The 20,869-nt window shown below is 45.1% G+C and overlaps 1 protein-coding gene across 9 annotated transcripts in view; it reads right to left on the bottom strand.

The window, feature by feature from the left end:
* The window catches only part of VRK3 (VRK serine/threonine kinase 3), a 255,863-nt gene that overhangs the window by 178,660 nt on the left and 56,334 nt on the right, over nt 1-20,869 (bottom strand). For all 9 annotated transcript variants that reach the window (XR_004539198.1, XM_033941762.1, XM_033941768.1 and 6 more), the window contains exons 3-5: nt 16,151-16,308; nt 14,769-14,915; nt 3,044-3,187 (exon numbers count right to left, since the gene is read on the bottom strand). Coding sequence is in view for 8 of the 9 variants with exons in the window: in XM_033941762.1 (XP_033797653.1) it covers nt 3,044-3,187; nt 14,769-14,915; nt 16,151-16,308 (449 nt within the window). In the remaining variant the exon portion in view is untranslated. The remainder of the gene's footprint in view (nt 1-3,043; nt 3,188-14,768; nt 14,916-16,150; nt 16,309-20,869) is intronic.

Here is a 20,869-nt window from a genome sequence, read left to right as displayed (position 1 = left end):
GAAAGGACTACAGGGTGAAACTGAAAGAAGCCAAGAGAGATACGTCTGGCGAAAGCACAGGCGGAAGAACAAATGGCTAAAAATGTAAAAAAGGGAGCAAAATTTTTTTTGGATATATTAGTGAAAGGAGGAAGATGAAAAATGGAATTGCTAAACTAAAAGATTCTGGGAATCGATATGCGGAGAGTGATGAGGAAAAAGCAATGTGCTAAACAAATACTTCTGTTCTGTGTTCACAGAAGAAAATCCTGGAGAAGGACCAAGGTTGTCTGGCAAAGTTACATGAGAAAATGGAGAAGATTCTGCGCCGTTCACGGAGGAGGGTGTTTATGAGCAACTTGAAAAACTGAAGGTGGACAAAGCGATGGGACCAGACGGCATCCATCCCATGATACTGAGGGAGCTCAGAGAGGTTCTGGCGGGTCCTATTAAAAACTTGTTCAACAAATCTCTGGAGACGGGAGTGGTTCCCAGGGATTGGAGGAGAGCAGATGTGGTCCCTATTCACAAAAGTGGTCACAGATATGAAGCGGGAAACTACAGGCCGGTGAGCCTCACTTCGGTTGTTGGAAAAATAATGGAAGTGTTGCTGAAAGAAAGGATAGTGTACTTCTTTGAATCTAATGGTTACACTAACTTGCAGGGGTGTCCAACATTTTGGCTTCCCTGGGCAGCATTGGCTGAAAAAAATGTCTGGGGCTGCATAAAAGCGCAAATACTGCAGCAAGACAGAGGAGGGAGCTGGCAAGACGGTAAACACCAGGGGGCAGCAGAAGAAAACACTGCATCGCCCTCGACCGGGGCTGCACAAAATACTTCACGAGGCTGCATGTGGCTCTCGGGCCGCAGGTTGGACACACTTAGGTTACAGGATCTGAGGCAACATGGCTTTACAAAAGGTAAATCATGCCAAATGAACCTGATTGAATTTTTTGATTGGGTGACCGGACAGCTGGATCAAGGACATATGCTAGATGTAATTTACTTAGATTTCAGCAAAGCCTTTGATACGGTTCCTCATAGGAGGCTGTTGAACAAACTTGAAGGGCTAAAGTTAGGACCCTAAGTGGTGAACTGGGTTAGAAACTGGTTGTTGGACAGACGCCAGAGGGTGGTGGTTAATGGAAGTCGCTCGAAGGAAGGAAAGGTGACTAGTGGAGTCCCTCAGGTTTCGGTGCTGGGGCTGATCCTGTTCAATATGTTTGTGAGTGACATTGCTGAAGGGTTAGAAGGAAAAGTGTGCCTTTTTGCGGATGATAGCAAGATTTGTAACAGAGTAGACACCGAAGAGAGAGTGGAAAATATGAAAAAAGATCTACAAAAGTTAGAGGAATGGTCTAATGCCTAGCAACTAAAATTCAATGCAAAAAAATGCAGAGTAATGCATTTTGGGATTAATAATCGGAAGGAACCGTATATGCTGGGAGGTGAGAAGCAGATATGCATGGACGGGGAGAGGGACCTTGGGGTGATAGTGTCCAAAGATCTAAAGGCGAAAAACAGTGTGACAAGGTGGTGGCTGCTGCCAGAAGGATGCTGGGCTATATAAAGAGAGGCGTAGCCAGTAGAAGAAAGAAGGTGTTGATGCCCCTGTACAGGTCATTGGTGAGGCCCCGCTTGGAGTATTGTGTTCAGTTTTGGAGACCGTATCTGGCGAAGGATACAAGAAGACTTGAAGTGGTCCAGAGAAGGGCAAAGAAAATGATAGGAGGCTTGCGCCAGAAGACTTATGAGGAGAGACTGGAAGCCCTGAATATGTATACTCTAGAGGAAAGGAGGGACAGGAGAGATATGATTCAGACGTTCAAATACTTGAAGGTTATTAACGTAGAACAAAATGTTTTCCAGAGAAAGGAAAATGGTAAAACCAGAGGACATAAATTGAGGTTGAGGGGCGATAGATTCAAGAGCAATGTTAGGAAATTCTACTTTACGGAGAGGGTGGTGGATGCCTGGAATGCGCTCCCGAGAGAGGTGGTAGAGAGGAAAACAGTGACTGAATTCAAAGAAGCGTGGGATGAACACAGAGGATCTAGAATCAGAAAATAATATTCAATATTGAACTGGGCAGACTTGCACGGTCTGAGTCTGTATATGGCCGTTTGGGGAAGGATGGGTTGGAGAGGGCTTCAATGGCTGGGAAGGTGTAGATGAGCTGGAATAGGTTTTGACGGAGATTTTGGCAGATGGAACCCAAGCATAGTACCGGGTAAAGCATTGGATTCTTGTCCAGTAATAGCTAAGAAGAAAAAAATAAAAAAATTTAAATTGAATCAGGTTGGGCAGACCATCCAGGACCATTCGGGTATTTTTCTGCCGTCATCTACTATGTTACTATGTTTCTATGTCTGTTTAAATACCTTTGTTACATGCCTCTGAGGTACCTTAGTTATGATCTTATCTTCAAAGGAAAATAGATGTTTTACTGTAAATCACATTCTGGCTGCTATTTTGAGCAGTCTAGCAGATGTTTGGAGCAGTTCATTGATGACAGAAGTACACTCAAAAATGTTAGTGGGTACTTTTTATCTCAATCAAGTTCAAGTTTTAATATGCTGTGGGTCACTGTGGTGCCAGTAAATTGTCTGATCTGAAAATGATCGATGTTCATACAACTTTGCATGCAAATGAGGTTCACTGAGGTCTGCCGTAATCCCATCTGATCAGTCGTTGGAGAAAGTGACTGACACATGTACAGAATGGTCCATGGATAGAGGTATGAATGTGCGCAGGAGCACATTATAGGTGCACATCATAAGGGGAGGGAGGGAAGATGAGGGGCCTTATACAGCACTCAAACAGAAATAACTGTTTATCCAATTTGGTAATTTAAATCATATGTTAAGATATCAGTCTATGATTGCCTGATATGTTATTATGTTATTTCTCTATTCATTTAAGATCTATTAATCTTGAACGCTTAAGTACCTGGGGAATAAATTCACTTCAGTTACCTCATTGAGCTCACATATTAAGCCATACTGTCACAAACTGACTATGGTCATCTCAGCCTGGGATACAGCATTGAAAGCAGAAACTTTACCTTCATAGATGAATCCGTGGCTATCCTGGACTAGGATCTTCCCCAGCTTCCATTTCTTGCAGTTATTATCAGTCACAATTGTACTTTCTGGCAAAGGATCCACTGAGATTGTTTTGGCACGTTTGGCTCGTGGGCTATTCTTAGCTTCAAGAGACAAATATAAATAGAACAGTGTTAAAATACTTTAATGGTTAACTCAAATTCTCAGTGCCCATAAACTCCCCCTAAGCACATGCAGTATCATTTTAAAGAGAAAGAGAACCATTATAGAAAAGACCAAGTTGCTTACTTGGAACATCTAGCAGATATTCTCTAGAAACAGCTGATCAGTCACACAAGTGCCTTAGCTGATTGCATGTGCCCCCAACTTTCTTCCAGAACTTTCTGATAAAATCTTTACCAAATATGTATGTGTTTACCACATGGCAAAACTGACTCAGTTCTTATTCAGACTAAATACAAGAGACCATCTCCTAAAGGTGATGAGTCTCTTCTCATGAGTTTCTGTGACCTACTGTTTTCTGAAAACAAGCAGATCAACCAATCACTTAAGGAAGACTCCCTACCTAAGGACTGTCTTCAACAAAAATGGGGAAATGAAAAAAATTTTGAGATCACATTTTCAACAATATATTATATATATTTTGTCATAAAAACAATAAAAATGCATATTCATAAAATGATTCAGATTTTGGATTATGTTGTTTGAAAAGACCTTAGAGCACAGGAAGTCTAAACCTCATTCAGATGCTGTACTTAAGTGATACTGAAATGCGGACTCCACATTACAACCTTAAAAACTAAAGAGAAGGAAACTTTAAACTGGCTACCGATATAGCCATGGCCCCTACATCATAGGCACCATTTGCAGTGAAACACCAGCCTCAGTAAACCTGATTGAAAAGGCTCTCCAGAAATACCATCTTGACAGTAAGATCCAAAAAATGAGTCTTGCAGAGGCTCATACAGGGCCTGAGAAAAGCCCTTCAAAATATTAAGGTCCCATGACGGGAAAGGCCGGCACAACGGAGGACGCAATCTGGAGCACCGCTTTCAAGACCAGAGCGATGTCTAGATGACCAGTGACTGCTAACCTCCAAGGGTCCAAAAGAAAGACAGGCCTGTCACCTGTACTTTGAGAGACGCAACCACTAAGCCTTATTCTAGTCCGACTTGCAGAAATGTCAGGATCACAGGAATTGGTGCCTCATAAGGCTCTACCTGTTCCTTGATGCACCATGGCTGGAAAGTCTTCCAAGTTTTGCTGTAAGCTGAAAATGTTGAAGGTTTCTTTGCTCTAAGTAGAGTCACAATGACTACCCCCCTCCCAAGTAATTTTATGAGTTAGGGCCAAGAACTCAAGAGCCGTGCTGTAAGACCATGTTGGATTCTCCATGGGAACTAGGTCTTGACTGAGGACCTCAAGATAAACTGGCAGCTTAAGACACCTGCCTCTTTGCAGTTGCAAAATATCCACATACCAAGGTCAGCGAGGACAGTGCAGAGCTAGCAGTATTATCAGACCCTGGCGGCGTGTGACTGCAGATGATCTGGTCCACCATGGTCTATGGTGGAAACACATAGCTTAAATTCTCTGTGGGACAGGGTTGAACCAGGATGTCGTCAACTGTAAAAGCGAATTGCCTTCACATTCTTGGCTGATGCCATGAGATCCATCTCTAATATTCCCCAGAACTACATAATGATGCTGAATGCTCTCTGGAACAGGGACCACTCCCCTAGATCCAGAGTCTGTCTGCTTATAAAGTCGGCCTAGACATTCTCTACCCCTGCCACATGAGCTGCTGAAAGCGCCTATACTGTATGTAAGCTTTCACCCACTTGAACAATATCTGTGCCTTCAGGCACAATGGGGCACTTCTGGTACCTATCTGTTCATATAAGCTACTGAGGTGGTATTGTCAGAGACTACTCTGCCTGCCTTTCCTGCCAAGAAAGCCTCCAATACTTTTAACACCAAATGAATGGCTCTCAGTTCCAGACAATTTATGGACCACTTACTTTCTGATGGGGTCCACTTACCCTGGAGTGGATGACCATAGCAGTGAGCCCCTCAGGCTGGAGTCGATTGTGAGTGTCACTCATGCAGTGATTATCGAAGGGCATGCCCCTCAGAAGGCATCCCCCTGGAGCCATTAATGTAAGCTGCTCCTTGCCTCCCATGACCAGGGAAGCTTCATCTGCATAGAATGCCATTGCGGGGACCACCTGGAGAGGAAGGAATCTGGGAGTTGATGCATATGTGCTGTAGCCGAGGGAACGACTTCAAAGGTGGCCGCCATCGAGCCCAGTATCTGAAGGTAGTGTCAGGTCATGGGTTTCAGCAATGCTAAGATCTCCGTGATCTGCATGGCTCAGGAAGTCCAAGCCTCTTGCTGTGTCAAAGCAGACTCTCAGATATTTCTGAAGTTGAGTATCCAACCAAGTCCCTGGAGAAGATCTGCCACCTGCTGCACTGTGTGCTCACCTTCCTGTCTTGAAAGGGTTCTGATTAACCAATCGTCCAGGTATGGGTAAATCTGTATGCCCTTCCTGCAAAGGTGAGCCACTACCACTACCATCACCTTGGTGAAGGTATGCGGTGTTGTGGTCAATGCAAAAGGCTGTGCTGGAAGTAGAAGCTGAAGTGGAAGCTCAAATATTTTCTGTGACATGGAAAAATGGGAATGTGGTGATATGCCTCTTAAATCCAGTGAGGCTTAGAACTTCCCTAGAACTACTGGTGCAATGACTGACAAGATCATCTCCATGTGAAAGCGTGGAACTCTCAGTGCTGCATTTATGGACTTCAGATCCAGGATAGGTCTCCAGTTTTCTGTGTCTTTCTTGGGCACAATGAAGTATCTGATAGAGCTCTATTCTTTTTCAGGAACTGGTTCTATGGCATGAATGTACAAGAGTCGTTGTACTGTCGCTTGGACCCTGGCCTCCTTTTCTGGCCATCTGGCAGGGGAGTCAAGAAACAGATCTGGAGGAGGACGAGAAAACTTGATTTTATGACCCTCTCAAATAATATCCAGAATCCAATCATCTGTAATATAAAAATCAACAGCCACCCAACACATATGTGCCACAATAAAAAAAGTAAATGAGTAATTAAAAGACAGATTTTGTCCTCTTAAAGGTAGCCTTGGAATGTGGCCTTGGAGGCAGAGCATTCTATGAGTGGAGACAGATTAAACAGACACCTTACTCATGACTCTAAACATGTCAAAGAGCATCTGCTAAATAATCCACCCCCGAAATTAGCAACTGGGAGTAGGTGTCTCCCTCCGTTCACAGAGCATGACACAAAATGTTATGGCGCGTGCAACAAATGAAGCCCTATCTGCCACTATCAGACCTAAAGCCAAGGCCTCAAACTGTTTCTTGAGGACTAAGTTCACCCGTTGGTTGCATGCATCCTTTAAAATTACTCCATCTTCACTAAGCAGAGAAGTACACTTGGTAACTTGTGCCACCAATGAATCCACTTTAAGCATGACAAACAGCTGCAGAAAATCAAGAGCCATTGGCTACAATCTTGTCATAGTTCTAGCCACCTGCAAGGGACCCTATAGAGACTCCCAATGCTCCGCTGGCATGGTGGTAATGTCCAGAGCCTGCCAAAGAGCCATGCGACAGCAACAGAATAGAAATTGATGCAGGCATCAAGACAATAGCAGGAAGGTGCCGCTGGCTTTCAGGCGGACCAGCAAGGGAGCAGATTGACATGCTGGAATCCAAAGGCTGCACAGAGTGCTGAACGGCAGTCTAATAGGGAGACACAGGCTTAGCCCACTTTCTCATGAAAGCCTGATACATCATATCAACAAATTCCAGCGGAAAATAGTCCCCTGCAGCCAGAGCCGATCTGCAGGACTCAGATTCAGAATGGTTTGAAAACTTATGAGACTGTGCTTGCGTTTCACGAAAACACCCTCCTCGCTCAATTTTGGCATCCCGGACGCTGGAATCGCATCTATGGCGGAATCGGAGGAAAGCAGGGCCTCTCTGGAGGAGGATAGTGTGGAATCCATGCATGGTTTATGCCCCTTGCAGGCTGCGGCGCACAGAATACACGGCTGTGAAACCACATGCCATCCATCGCATTTATGGCATGAATCCATGCCATCTGTGAAGTTTGGAGCAAAAACAAAGCTTCTAAGCCCAAAAAATATAGTTTTAAAAATTTTAAAGAAAATCCAAGATGGCCACCGCAGGTGCCGATTGTGACAGATTGTGCCGTTGAAAATGCTAAAAATGGTGATTTTAGGATTTTACAAGTGGGGGGACCAGGGTATGGAGGGAAACTCCTCAAAACCCCAATTTAAGCACCCCCCCCAAATCGGCAAACTCTGTGACTCACATACACCACAGAGACATATGCTGCAATGCATTTCAATGGCAGCCAGCAATACACAGTGGAGCTGATTAAACTGTATTTTCCAGGTCTGACCGCCTTACCTTCCCTGTCACCTCAGATTACAACTACCAGGACCCCTCAGGGAAATCAGGGAAGACACGCAGCACAGTGTACCTCCTCGGAACTGCAGCAGCCTGCGCTCTACCCCTTTGCGGACGAACCAGGTGAAAGATTGCTCCCGATCCTGGAGACCCAATCCAATCTGCAGGCTGTCTAGAGGGCTTACTGCAGTTTCAGGCTTACAGAGCACCCTCCAGAAGCAGACAAAATTTAAAATGTCTGTGATCTCCTGCCGAAGGATCAGTTGCACAGAGTTGATCCACAGCACGTGGACAAACCCGCGAAATAAAAAAAAAAAGACTAGGAATTGAAAACAAATCATGAGCAGAATTAATTTCAACCATGCAGTGAAGCTGCAGGAACAAACTGAGCAGGACAGGAAGCTCCCAGGCAGGTAGCCCAAAGGGGAGGGATCAACTTTTAGTTGCCCTGCAACTGAAGCTATCAGACATACAATAACCCTCTAGTTCAGCCCCCAGAGGGATTGTATAAGAATGCTCCGTTAGCATGATGGTAATGTCCAGATGTGAAGGAAAACAATGTAGTCTGAGCCTTAGAGTTACTCATGACAGAAAGCTAAGTAGCAGAGGTCTGTGGGGAGTTGAGCTTTAATTCTCTCAAGTATTCTGTAATGGCTTACAGCAAAGTCACTTGTTTAACCACCCCCCAAAAAAAACGACACCACACCGGTAGGTCCTCTCTCTGATCCAGGGCTGCCAGAGACTCTTGACTGGTGACCCCCAGTAAAGGCATTGACTGACCTCCAGTCCTTTTATGACTGTACCTTCAATTCCTGCGGACGCAACTCCAATCAGGAAAACCTTACTCTGCAATGGTACACCCCCTTTCACAAGCATCGATATGTCCCCAGACAGTGCAGGTTGACACCGATAAGCCAGATAGGCATCAAACATTAGACTCTCAAAATTGTGTGTAAAGCCCTGAACAGTATGCCTAGAGGGCCCCTGCAGGGGCTCATCTTGTTTCCTCGTAGGCTTTGAGGTGTCTGCACCTTTGCACTTCGCTGAAGACGCCGAGTCACAAATCAAGGGCTCTACAGGGAATCTCTGATCCAAAAAGCAAGCCATATGCGACTCCATCACCCAAGAGGGACCAGAGGGGACTAAACCCACTGCTCAGGACCTGGAGATAATCCCAGGAAATGGAAACTGCCAAGAGCTGAAATTTGGCTCCCAATTTTCAGTCTGCATGAAAGAAACACTAGGCCTCTCTCTTTGTTGAATCAAACACCCAGATACTCCAAGGACTGAATGGGCTGCAGCTGGCTCTTCTTCAGGTTGACAATCTATCCCAGACCTTGAAATGTCATTAAGACAGTCTGAACTGCTCTCTTCGCTTGCTCCCACCACAGCACTCTGATGAGCCAGTCGCCCAGGTAAGGTAAGGTAAGACTAGTTAACCCAGTTTGTGGAGGTGAACCGCCACTATAACCATCACCCTTGGTGAAGGTCTGGGGGGCTGTAGCCAGGCAGAATGGAAGGGCCTTGAATTGAAAATGCTGTTCCAGGATATGAAACCTAAGGAAGCGCCTGTGTTCCAGAAATATTAGGATAAGGCGATATGTCTCTATCAAATCCAGCGCTACCAGAACTCCTCCGGTTGCACTGAAGCAATGACTGACCGGAGAGTTTCCATACAAAAATGAGGCAGAGATGCATTGATGTACTTGAGGTCCAGGATGGGCATAATGAAGTATATGGAGTATCTGCCAGAGCCCAAACCTACATCTGGAACTTCCTTGATGGCTTGAATGGCCAGCAACCTTCAGAGGGTCACCTGAACCATGAATCAGGCAGAGAGGGGACAGACAAACTCCAACTTGTATCTGTCCCTGATGACTTTCAAAACCCATTGGCCAGTCATGATTGCAAGCATTGGAGGCTATCTGCCTCCTATCTTGCATGGGGAGGTAGGATTGCCTGGCGTCATTGAGCCCTGGGATTTTCTATTCCTGGAGAATCTCTGCCATGGACTCTGAAAGGATTTCTGGGACGAGGACCCAGATGAGAAAAGGTGTGAAGGGCATGAGCCTCGAAAGGACCCATAGGCCTGCCATTTATATGTCCTGGGCCTGCTGTCAATTAGTGACTTCGGACGGCGGTCCTGGACATTAGCCATAAGGTCTTCCAACCCCTGGCCAAATAACATGTTGCCCCCTGAAAGGAAGCCTGCTGAGCATGGCATTGGATGTGGAATCCCCAGCCCAATGTCTGATTTACAAGATTCTGTAGCTGACACAGAATAAGCTGATACCTTGCTCACTACTGAAGTAATGCCGCTTATTTTACCTCATTGGAATGACTACGAGACGGCATTGTATTTTCCAAAACAGGTAATATTTTTATTGTTAGTATAAAGACTTACAAAATTACAGCAGCAAATGCATAGCAGAAAGAAATATTATATTATCAGTTCAGAATATGCAATGTCCAGCATACACAAGTTAGTCCAGTATGTCCAGGTTATCCATCTCACTACCCTCAGCAGATCATACAAAGCATCAGCCACATAGTCCATTCCTACAAACAACAGCTGGGAAGGAGGATTAGAAGGCACACTACATGGGTCATGCAATCTAGAGTGGCACGCTCGAGTCACAAAGAAGGCTGCTGCAGCAGCCCTCACCACCAGAGACAAGGTCTCAAACTGCCTCTTGAGCAACATGTCCAGTCTGCAATCCTGTTGATCCTTAAGTGCTAAGCCCCCCTCACTGGGATGTGTGTTTGGTCACCTGAGCCACCAGAGAGTCCATAGGATATAGCTTGGGACATTGCTTTTGCCATTTCACCCAGTGTCACATCATCTCTGACCAAGGCATCCATCCCCCTGGGAGAGAGGATAGCATCCAGATCATCTTCTTCAGGAACACCGTTTGACCAGCTGTTGGTGTCCAGGGAAGACATGGGCCTCCGTAGAGAAGCAGATGCTGGAATATGGGAAGGCTGCGCAGGTGGTCGCTCTCTAGCTGACCCAGAAGGCACTGCAGCACCATTAACATAAAGCTTGCCAGAGCAAGTTCAAAGTCAGGTGTAAAGGACATAGAGGACCGAGAAGCCCCTTCAAGAGGAGGGTTAAAGCGCTTTTTCGTTTTGAGGCCATTAGAACCTTTATTAGGCACTGGCGCCGCATCACGGGACCCCAAAGAAAGTAAAATCATTCCCTATTCATCCCAACAGTCATTTGGCAGCATTAATAAGGTGGTCAGAGGCTGAAACTGAGGTTCCTGCCTCTCCAGCATGCGTGGTGGAACATGTGGTGCAAGGGCACTTTTCAGGTATCCAAACAGCACAAAACTTGATTAATTCACATCATTAGAGCATGAAGACTCCATCCCTTCTGGTTAGAATCAAAACGAGGCATTTTGAAGAAGTTTGAGAACTTAGAATTAAAATTGGGATAAATCCAAGATGGATTTCCTGCTGAAAAGATAGCTATAACTCACTGGAGGACCTATAAAAAAAACAGAGATTTTAGGATTAATGGGTGGGGGGGGGGGAACAAGGCTATGACAAGATATCCTCTATAATAAAATCCTAAGCGCGCATGCGCACTTAGGATGGCGTGTTCCCTGACAGCATGCTGTGTCCCTCTGTGCCAAATTCCATTTTTGAACACAGAGGCAGGGAACACGCTGGCGACTCCCCTCTCCCGCCCTCATGCACCAACCACTGCTGCTGCTGCCGCTCCTCTTCAAAGCAGCCCTGCTGAGGATCGCGGACAGCTATAACAAACCTCACAGGCCGCACTGCACCTCGGTAGCACGTTTCCTCTGACGCACGGGATCGCGTCAGAGGGAACGTCCTACTGGCGTGCAGAGCAGCCTGCAAGGTTCGCTACAGCCGGCCACGATCCTCAGCAGGGCTGCTTTGAAGAGGAAGGCAGAAGTGAACGGACCAGGAAGCCAGATGCTGGACAGGGGGAGCAGGAAAGAGGTGCTGCTGGACAGGCGGGGAGGTAACAGGAAGGGAGAAGGCCTACTGCTGGACAGGGGGAGCAGGGAAGAGGTGCTGCTGGACAGGCGGGGAGGTAACAGGAAGGGAGAAGGCCTACTGCTGGACAGGGGGAGCAGGGAAGGAGTGCTGCTGGACAGGGAGGAGGTAAAACAAAGGGAGAAGGGCTGCTTCTGGATGGGGGGAGCAGGGAAGGGGTGGTGCTGGACAAGGGAGACATAAAACGAAGGGAGAAGGGCAGCTTCTGGACAGGGGGAGCAGGGAAGGGGTGCTGCTGGACATGGGGGAGGTAAAAGAAAGGGAGAAGGCAAGGGATGGTGGTGGACAGCCGAGGAAAGAGAAAGACAGACAGACAGACACATCTATTCTAGCACCCGTTAATGTAACGGGCTTAAAGACTAGTAACCTCATAAAACACAATTTCAGACTCCACCCCAAACTACCCTGTGGGCTGCGACAGCCCTACTCATATACTCAGACCAGCCACTGGGAAGATGTGCTGCAGCCTATCACAGCTCCTCTCAGGGTAGTTGGAATTAGGAGAGAATATCTATCACCAGGAAAGCTGCCTCTCCCAACTTTCAGCTGTCAGTCGGGCCACAGCTGGACTTAGCCTCATCCCCTGGGTACCAGAATCCAAATGCTGTGAAGAGGGGGGAGGGAAGTGCAGCCAACACTATTTGCGCTCTGAAGAAATGCAATTGATGTCCATAAAACCTGCACCAGCACTTCTTATCAAGTCAAGAAGTGAGTAAATAGCAGATGAAACCCCCGAGCTCCATAGTTCAAGCAAGCTGGCTGTGCAGGTCCCTGCAGGATCCACCTGTCAGCTGTAGACCAGTCTGCTCCTCTCCCGCAGGCTAGGTAGTCCACTAGAGCTGAACAGGAACACAAAATCCCAAGAAAACCCACCAAAATACACAAAAAACAAAAAGGAAGACTGACCAGAGTTGTTCCTGCAGGCTCGCTTGCAGATTAAATAACTGAATGGAGGCAGCAGAGAGAAGGGAGAAGGAGGAGGTATTGAAAACAGTGATCAGTATCTCCTGCAATGGACTCGCAGGAGTGGATTTAAGACCCTTGGTTCAGCATACCATTCCTATTGAACTGGAAAAAAAGTGTTAATGTAGGCTGGCCAGGCAGGTGCCCTGTAAAAGGGTTGCCCTCACAGAAAGTCTGTCTTCTCCCAAGCAGAGCTGCCCCAGTAGGACCGGAAACTGCTGAAGTACTGAAAGGCCTCAAATCCAAATAAAAACCTGAATATAATAAACTAGAATCAGAGCAGATCAGAAAGACACCTTCCAACTCACGTGGTAGAAGGAAAAACCGAGGAGCTACAGCATAGCCCAGGGATGCAGAAGGCGGAGCAAATGCGTATGATGCCTTCTACACAACTTGCGATTAAAGGAGAATAACTAAGGTGACCATACGTCCCATTTTGAACGGGACTGTCCCTTTTTCAGCTCCCCTGTCCCATTGTCCCCATGCATAGCTTCGGGACGCCGAAAAGTCCCGTTTTCAGAGACAGCGTCCTGAAGTTGTGTGTGGGGCCAACGGGACAGGGGATCGCAGGAGAATGGGCTGTCTCCCTGCCCCAGGACCAGCATTAGGGGGGAGCAAAAAGGGCAGGGCCTGGCTGCCCCTCCCACCCCAACTGTCTGGTGAGGTCTTCTTCCCTTCCTTCTATTCCCTCACTACCCTCTTGCCTGCAAGTGAACTAAACTCAGGCCGCGGGGCTCTAACACGGCACACACTGGCTTCCCTTCGCATCCGAAACAGGAAATGACATCATTCCTGTTTCGGAGGAGAAGGGAAGCCAGTGTGTGCCGTGTTAGAGCCCCGCGGCCTGAGTTCAATTCACTTACAGGCCGTTACTGTGGAGACAACAGGACGTTTTGCCATCTCCCACCCATTACCTACCTCAGTGCCTCTTCACTGGGGTTACCGGGCAACGAAGATGGGCCCAGACCAGAGAGAGAGAGCTCGTGAAGGTGGCAGACTGCTCGCCACACCCTGAGGGCCACAGCAACTGACACGTAACCGCCCAGCGTACAAAACTCAAGCAGTCGACTTCTAATCAGTCACACTGGATGCTAATCGTTTTGGATTTTCTTTTTCTCCTTCCTCTAAGGATTATTTATGTACCTTAAGGAAGGAGAACAAGAAGAAAATTCAAAATGATTAGCATCCAATGTGACTGACCATTCTACAAAGCCAGGACTTTATGGGCTCTCATACAAGTGTAGCCAGTATTCAAAGGACCACTTCTAAAGTCCTATTTTTCAATTTTTTTTTACCAGCACTCTAAGGCCAACTCTCTGAGCATTTGCATTTACCCATCACTTGCACATGGAGGGGGAAGAAGACAGATGCCAGACCAGAGGCAAGGAAGGAGGGAGGGAGAGAAAGGAAGGAGAGAAAATGCCAGATAATGGAGGGGGGAGGAAGAGATAGAAGAGGAGAGCAGAGAGGTGCCAGGGTATAAGGGAAGGGAAACTAAGGAGACAGATGCCAGACCAGAGGGAAAGGAAGGAGAGGAGATGCCAGAGCATGGAGGGGGAGGGAGAGGTAGAAGAGAAGGAAATGTGTGTGATGCCAGGCCATGGGGTTGAGTGGGAAGGAAGGAAGGAAAGGAGAAGAGACAGATGCCAGAGCACAGGGAAAGGGATGGAGACAGAAAAATGGAGAGAGAGTGGACACTGGATGGAAAGGGCAGAGAGGGTGAACAGTAGATGGAAAGGGTAGAGAGAGGGGGGACCAGTGCTGTATGGAAGTGTGGGGGAGAGGGTGGACAGATGCTGAATAGAAGTGTGGGGAGGGGGGGACAGATGCTGAATAGAAGTGTGAATGGAAGAGGGTGAAAAATGAATGGATGAAATTGGGGGCGGGGCTAGGGCAGGATGGGGGTGGGGCTGAATATTAATAGATGTCCCGTTTTGATGAAAAAATAAATGGTCATGTTAAGAATAACCCACTGGCTCAAGATTCATATGTCTTTTGCACTAGAAATAATATTTAAGAGCTACTTATAAAACAGTGCTGTGTTAAAAATTCTACCTTAGTGCAATAAAAATACAGATCTGCTTTCTTTATGAAACTATAAAGCACTATCTCCATTAAGTAACAGTCAAAAAACAGAGCATGTCTAAGCAATTTGAGAAGCTACAGGCACCAAAGTACAACTTCTGCTGATGCAGAAAGATGACAGAATAGAACTACTCTCACTGTATCCTCTGAAGATTTTGAATATCAACTCTACTTTTTATACCTTTTGAAGTGACATAGATATCTGGGCAGCATTCCTGGTCTGGGCTTTCCTGCTTTATTGGGGTGCAGCATATTTCTTTCTGGGGAGAACTGAAGCAGGATTTTCTTTTTGTGGGACTTTTTCCTAAAGCACCCTCCTTCTTTGAATCTGTAATGTGATAAGACAAAAAAAAGGGAAATAAGCCTAGAACTTAAATGTTTCATCTACTTCTACAATAATTAATGTTATCATAAGAAGGGTGGCTATTTCACAGTTAACAGGTTGCAATTCCATTATTTTACTGTTAGCACTATTGATGCTTTGGAAAATTACATTTCTCAAACTGGTACTTTAAGTCTGTTAGGCTACATTTCTTTCAAAATACTGTACTTCTCTTGAAAAAGTTACCATGCTCTTTTCAGCTGGCCCAGTTCAAATTTTACTAGAAGAAGTGAACCTTATGATATTATTGGAGCAGGGGGTAGGCTCAAGACAGATTACAGCATATCAGGCACTGAAGTTAAAGATCTCTCTATAATGGACACTCTGATCATGATCACATTAATCTTTCTTGCTAAGATTTTCTTTTGTCATTTACACTAAAAACTGAGGGAAAATAAAGTTCAGGTAGTCCAAGTAGTAAAAAGGTCCTATCATTCTAGAAGCAGTAGTCTGTATATCAAGTGGAGGTATATTATGTTTAGCTCTTTACATTTTGTTAGGTCATTTACTTTATTTATTTTTACTTAAAAACATAGAAATATGATGGCAGATAAAGGCCAAATGGCCTATCCACAGCATCTACTATACCAGGGATAGGCAATCCACAATAAATATGCATGAGATAGATAGACCTGGCTCCGGCTCTCGAGGACTGTAATTGCCTACCCCTGTACTATACCCTCCTCTCCGTAAGAGATCCCACGTGATTGTACAATGCCTTCTTGAATTCAGACACAGTATCTCCACCACTTCTACAAGGAGCCTATTCCACGAATGCATACTCCGGGGCTCTAACATGTGCGTGCCGGCTTCCCTTCTCTCCCCCCCCCCCCGGACATAACTTCCGGTTTCGGAGGGAAGAGAAAGGAAGCCGGCACGCACACGTTAGAGCCCCAGAGCATAAGTTTGCTATGGGCTAAGGCGTCAAATCTCCAAGCCGGTTTTTTTTTTTAATGTTGAGCAGCAGGCAGCAGCAGAATTCACCAGCGGATGATAGCTGGCCGGTCATCTAAATTAGCTGGGCGGACCGTCCAGCTAAAAGGCCCTAGGGAGAACACTGAAGATACATAATGTACTAATGTATTGCTTTATCTGCAATTGTATAAGTTAGATGTTTTTTAATTGCATTATTTTTAAATAAATATATAAAAAAAAAAGAAAAAAGAAAGAACAAAACATACCTAATGTGAGCGATGTTGAAGTACACTGAATAGCTGGACCCTGCAGAATCACCTCTTGTTCATCTCTAGGTAATTTAATGCCACAATATGGACAAAATATAAACAAAGGCTCTGCTTTCTGACCACACTGGGGGCAGAAATGTACAATCATTCTAAACCTGAAAAAAAAAATACATCATAGGATTATCAATGGTACAATGAAGAAATCTAATCTGAAAAGCAAAGGATGACTTGTAGATGAAAGTTAACATGTTGCAATTTTCATTACATTACATTACATTAGTGATTTCTATTCCGCCTGTGCCTTGCAGTTCTACAGTTCTAGGCGGATTACAAATTATAAGAGATCTGGACATTACCGAGAGAATTGCGTAACAACTATTATCTAGAGAAATTACATAACAGTGATTCATGTACTTTACATGGTGTGGTAGAGGATTCAATTGTAAGAATTACATAGCAGAGAATCAAGTAATAACAGGATACAGTAGAGAACATCAGTATATACGGGTTACAGACTAGAAGTTACCTAATAATGACGTAAGAAGTTTGTTGGATAGTGAGGTAAATGCTTATATAGGAGTCAGAAGGACAGGTTCTAGGAGAAGACTAATGTGTTATTCAATAGAGGGAGAGCTTGTGCGAAAGGGGAGGATATTAGTTGGTAAGGACGTGTTTTTTGAATAGAAATGTTTTGATTTCTCTTCGAAACACTTTGATGTCTGTTGTGTTGATCATTAGTTTGGTGATGGTGGGGTCAATTTTCGCTGCCTGTGTCGCTAGAAGGCTGTCGTATAGTTTCTTACGTCGGGTTCCATTATGAGGGGGGAAGGTGAATAGGTTTTGAGTTCTTCTTGATCTGGATGAGTGGTAGCGGTATAGGCGGTTGTTTAGGTAACAGGGGGCTGTTCCATGGGTTACTTTAAATAGTAGACAATAGAACTTGAATTGAGTTCTTGCTTTTATCGGAAGCCAGTGAGAGTCTACATAGGCGGGAGTGATGTGGTCAAATTTGCTGAGACAGTAGATGAGTCTGATGGCTGTGTTCTGAACGGTCTGTAGTTGTTTTATCATGTTGTTTGGGCATGGTAGGTAGAGGCTGTTGCAGTAATCCAAGGTACTGAGTGTGAGGGATTGTACAATAATCTTGTAGTGTTCTTTGGTAAAGAACTTTCTTATTTTTCTTAGGTTTCGCATGGTGAAGAATGCCTTCTGTATGACTTTGTGTATCTGTGTCTGCATAGTGCAGCGTCTGTCTAATTGTATTCCTAGAATTTTGAGAGTGCTCTGTATGGGATATTTGATTGCGTTTACTTCCAGTTCTGTTATAGATGGCTTTTGTTCCTTCTCTAGTAGTAGGAATTTGGTTTTCTCCGCATTCAGTTTCAGCTTATGGTTCATCATCCATTTTTCTACTGTTTCCAGTGTTGTTTTTAGGTGTCCATTGGAGCTGGGGTCTTGGATGTCAAATGGGAGAATGATGGTTATGTCATCTGCGTAGCTGAAAGAAGTTATATTTAGGGCGTCTAGGGCAGTGCCTAAGGAAACTATGAAGAGGTTGAATAGTATGGGCGATAGTGGGGATCCTTGTGGTACTCCGCAGGGGTTTGTCCAGGGTTCGGATAAAATATCTTTTGACTTAACTCTATATGATCTTGTTTGAAGGAATCCTTGGAACCAGTTGTGAACTTTACCAGTTATTCCTATGGCATCTAGTGTCTGGAGAAGTATTGGATGATCTACTAAGTCAAATGCTTCTGAAAGGTCGAGTTGGATGATTAGTAACTTGTTTCCTTTGCTGAGGTGCTGTCGGGCTATATCAAGTAAAGATACCAGTAATGTTTCTGTGCTGTGATTAGCTCTGAAACCAGATTGAGTTGGATGCAGAATGTGGTGGTCTTCTAGGTAGTAGGATAGGTATTGTGCTACTAGACCCTCTATGAGTTTGATGTATAGTGGTATAGAAGCGATTGGTCTATAATTTTTTGTTCTATAATTTTCCTATAACTATATGATATGTACTAGTTATGACTAGTGCCTATTGCAGATAGGTAGGGAATTTGTGGATGCAGAGCATGTTTACATTTAATAGTATGGCAATTCTTAAGAATCAGGCCAGAGATCCAGAGTAGAGAATGACACGGGGAAAAAAATCTGTCCCCGTCACCGCCCCGTCACCGGCCCACCATCCTCTGCACCGCCCCGTCACCGCCGATCCCTTCACCGCCCCGTCACCGTCACCGCCATCCCTTTCACCGCCCCGTCACCGCCACTGCCATCCCATTCACCGCCCCGTCACCGTCCCCGCTGCATCCATATAAGCCTTTTTCCTTTCACTCCCTCCTTCCAATTTGAGCCGGGAACACTAGCGATCGCACGGTCCCCGCGGCCACTACCTGCCTGCCCGGTCGATCCTGGTGTTTGGCCGGCTCTCTCCCTTCTCCTCACCTTGGTTTGTGGGTTTTCTTTTTCGGCAACCTGCGCGCTTTCCCAGGGAGCCGCACACGCGCGGCTGCTCAGTGTTCGATCTTCTGCTCTGCTGCAACTTCCTGTTTCCGGTTGCGTCAGAGCAGAAGATCGAGGCTGAGCAGCGGCGGGTGTGCGCGGCTCTCTGGTAGCGTGCGGGTCGCCGAGGAGGAGGATCTGCGGACTGGGGTGAGGAGAGGGGAGAGAGCTGGCTGGACACTGGAATCGATTGGGCGGGTGTGAGCTGCGGGGACCGCGCGATCCTTCATGCCTCACTGCGGGGGACAAGACCATTCACCGCCCCGCGGGCGGTGAATGGCCTTGTCCCCGTCGCCGCAGCGACTGCTAGTTTTCTTCCCCGTTTTCGGCGGGTGACCCGCGGCTAAAATGCGGTGGCCGCGGGTAAACCGCCACCGTGTCATTCTCTAATCCAGAGGACCATGAATGCAGTGTGTCATATATGCAAGCATCGTTCATCAGGTGTGTCCCTACTGAAAAAATGTTGAGAACTACTGGTCTGGATGAATGAACACAACTATTCAATGAAGCAGGCAAGTATATGGGAGAACTGCTGTTCTCCTGCTGGGAATCAGAGGGATGAAGTCTAAGGCAGGCTGATCGGACCCCAGACCCTGCACTCACATAGGGTCAGCCCTAATTGCATGACTTATGTGGCTTTTTCATGAGGGACTGTTTGAACATGTCTGCCTGTGTGTGCCAAAATGATGTCTTACATATTAAACATGAAAATATATACGTTTTCTCCATGGAAATTACCATACATTCAAAAATAAATAAAATTACAATTCTTACGTCACTACTGGGCACATTGTGAAATACAAAATCTGAAAAAAAAAACAAACACCTAACTCAAAATGCATGCAGCAAATCTACCATACAACAGTAGCAGTGATTTCTATGATCGAATGACATGAACTTTATCTAAGAATAGGTAGCACTACAAATATTACACAGGGCCCTAGAATACACCTACTACAAATAAAACAGAATATGTGGTATTGCTACAGAGTTCTACGTAGAAACTACATGCATATAGAATGCTACACCTTTGTAACACATAAAACACAGACAAACCAACACCAAAAACAGAACAAGGGACCACAACTTTGAAATGCAAATAAAACAACAAAAATTGAATTAGGAACTTCAAGTAGTCAAACTAGGGGCTCCTTTTACAAAGGTGCACTAGCGGTTTTAGCGTAAACTTAGCGTGCACAAAAATGCCACCTATGCTAGCCGCTATCGCCTCCTTTTAAGCAGGCAGTAGTTTTTTGGCTAGCGTGCACTAAACGTGTGCTATAAACGCTAGCGCACCTTCGTAAAAAGAGCCCTAGGAATGTACCACAACACTGGAGAAATAAAAACAGAAATGTATTTCCTCTTCTACTGAGCAAAATACATATTTCCTAAAGCCAACATACCACCTAATAAATTTAAAATAAACACTTTCTACTTTGTTGTCTGGGCATTTCAATTTTCAAAGCATGCTAATCCCAGTTTTTCTTTTTTGCTTTCCTGCCAGTCTTCTGCTTTTTTTTCCAGTGAGTGCTGTCCAACTGTCCTTTCTCCATTTAAGTTATAGACAAATGTTTAGTTAGGCAGTGTAAAAATATCAAAACATACATAAAAAGCATACACAGGACAAAACACAATTTAACATATAAAATACCTCTAATGTTTAATGAATCAATAACTGTAATCATGACTGTAGAAAATTGCTGAAAACACATCTCTTAACTATAATATAGATCTCACATTCCTCAGATCATATGGAAAAGCATCCCAAAGCCGGGCTCCCTCAACCTGAACTGTTGTTGACCGATTGGTTTCAAGTTGAATCTATCTGAAAGTTGAAACCTCAAAGCAAAATTTGGTCGATGCTTCTGCTCTTACATCAGTGCCAAAAGGTGCTTCATTACTCAATACCTTGAAAATTAATGAGAACCTTAGTATGTATTGGGAGCCAATTTAGCTTCTTTAATACAGGGGTAAAGTGACAAAAGCAAGGGAGACCAGTTAGCACCCTTGTAGCTGCTTTCTGTAAAGCACTTATTACATTATTTGTAAGGCCTAAAAGCAGAGCATTACAATAATCAAAGATTGGTAATATCAATGCTTGCAATACAGATCGAAATTTCTGTGGCAACAAGAAATCTTTTAAGCATATGATTAATTTCAACTTTAAAAAACCTTTCTGACTTCAATGAAAAAGGTCATTTAATAACACCGAGA

This window comes from Geotrypetes seraphini, chromosome 4, assembly GCF_902459505.1.
Source record: "Geotrypetes seraphini chromosome 4, aGeoSer1.1, whole genome shotgun sequence".
NCBI classification, from domain to species: Eukaryota; Metazoa; Chordata; class Amphibia; order Gymnophiona; family Dermophiidae; genus Geotrypetes; species Geotrypetes seraphini.
Note: the sequence above shows the minus strand (reverse complement) of the source record. Positions and strands in the feature narration are given on the sequence as shown.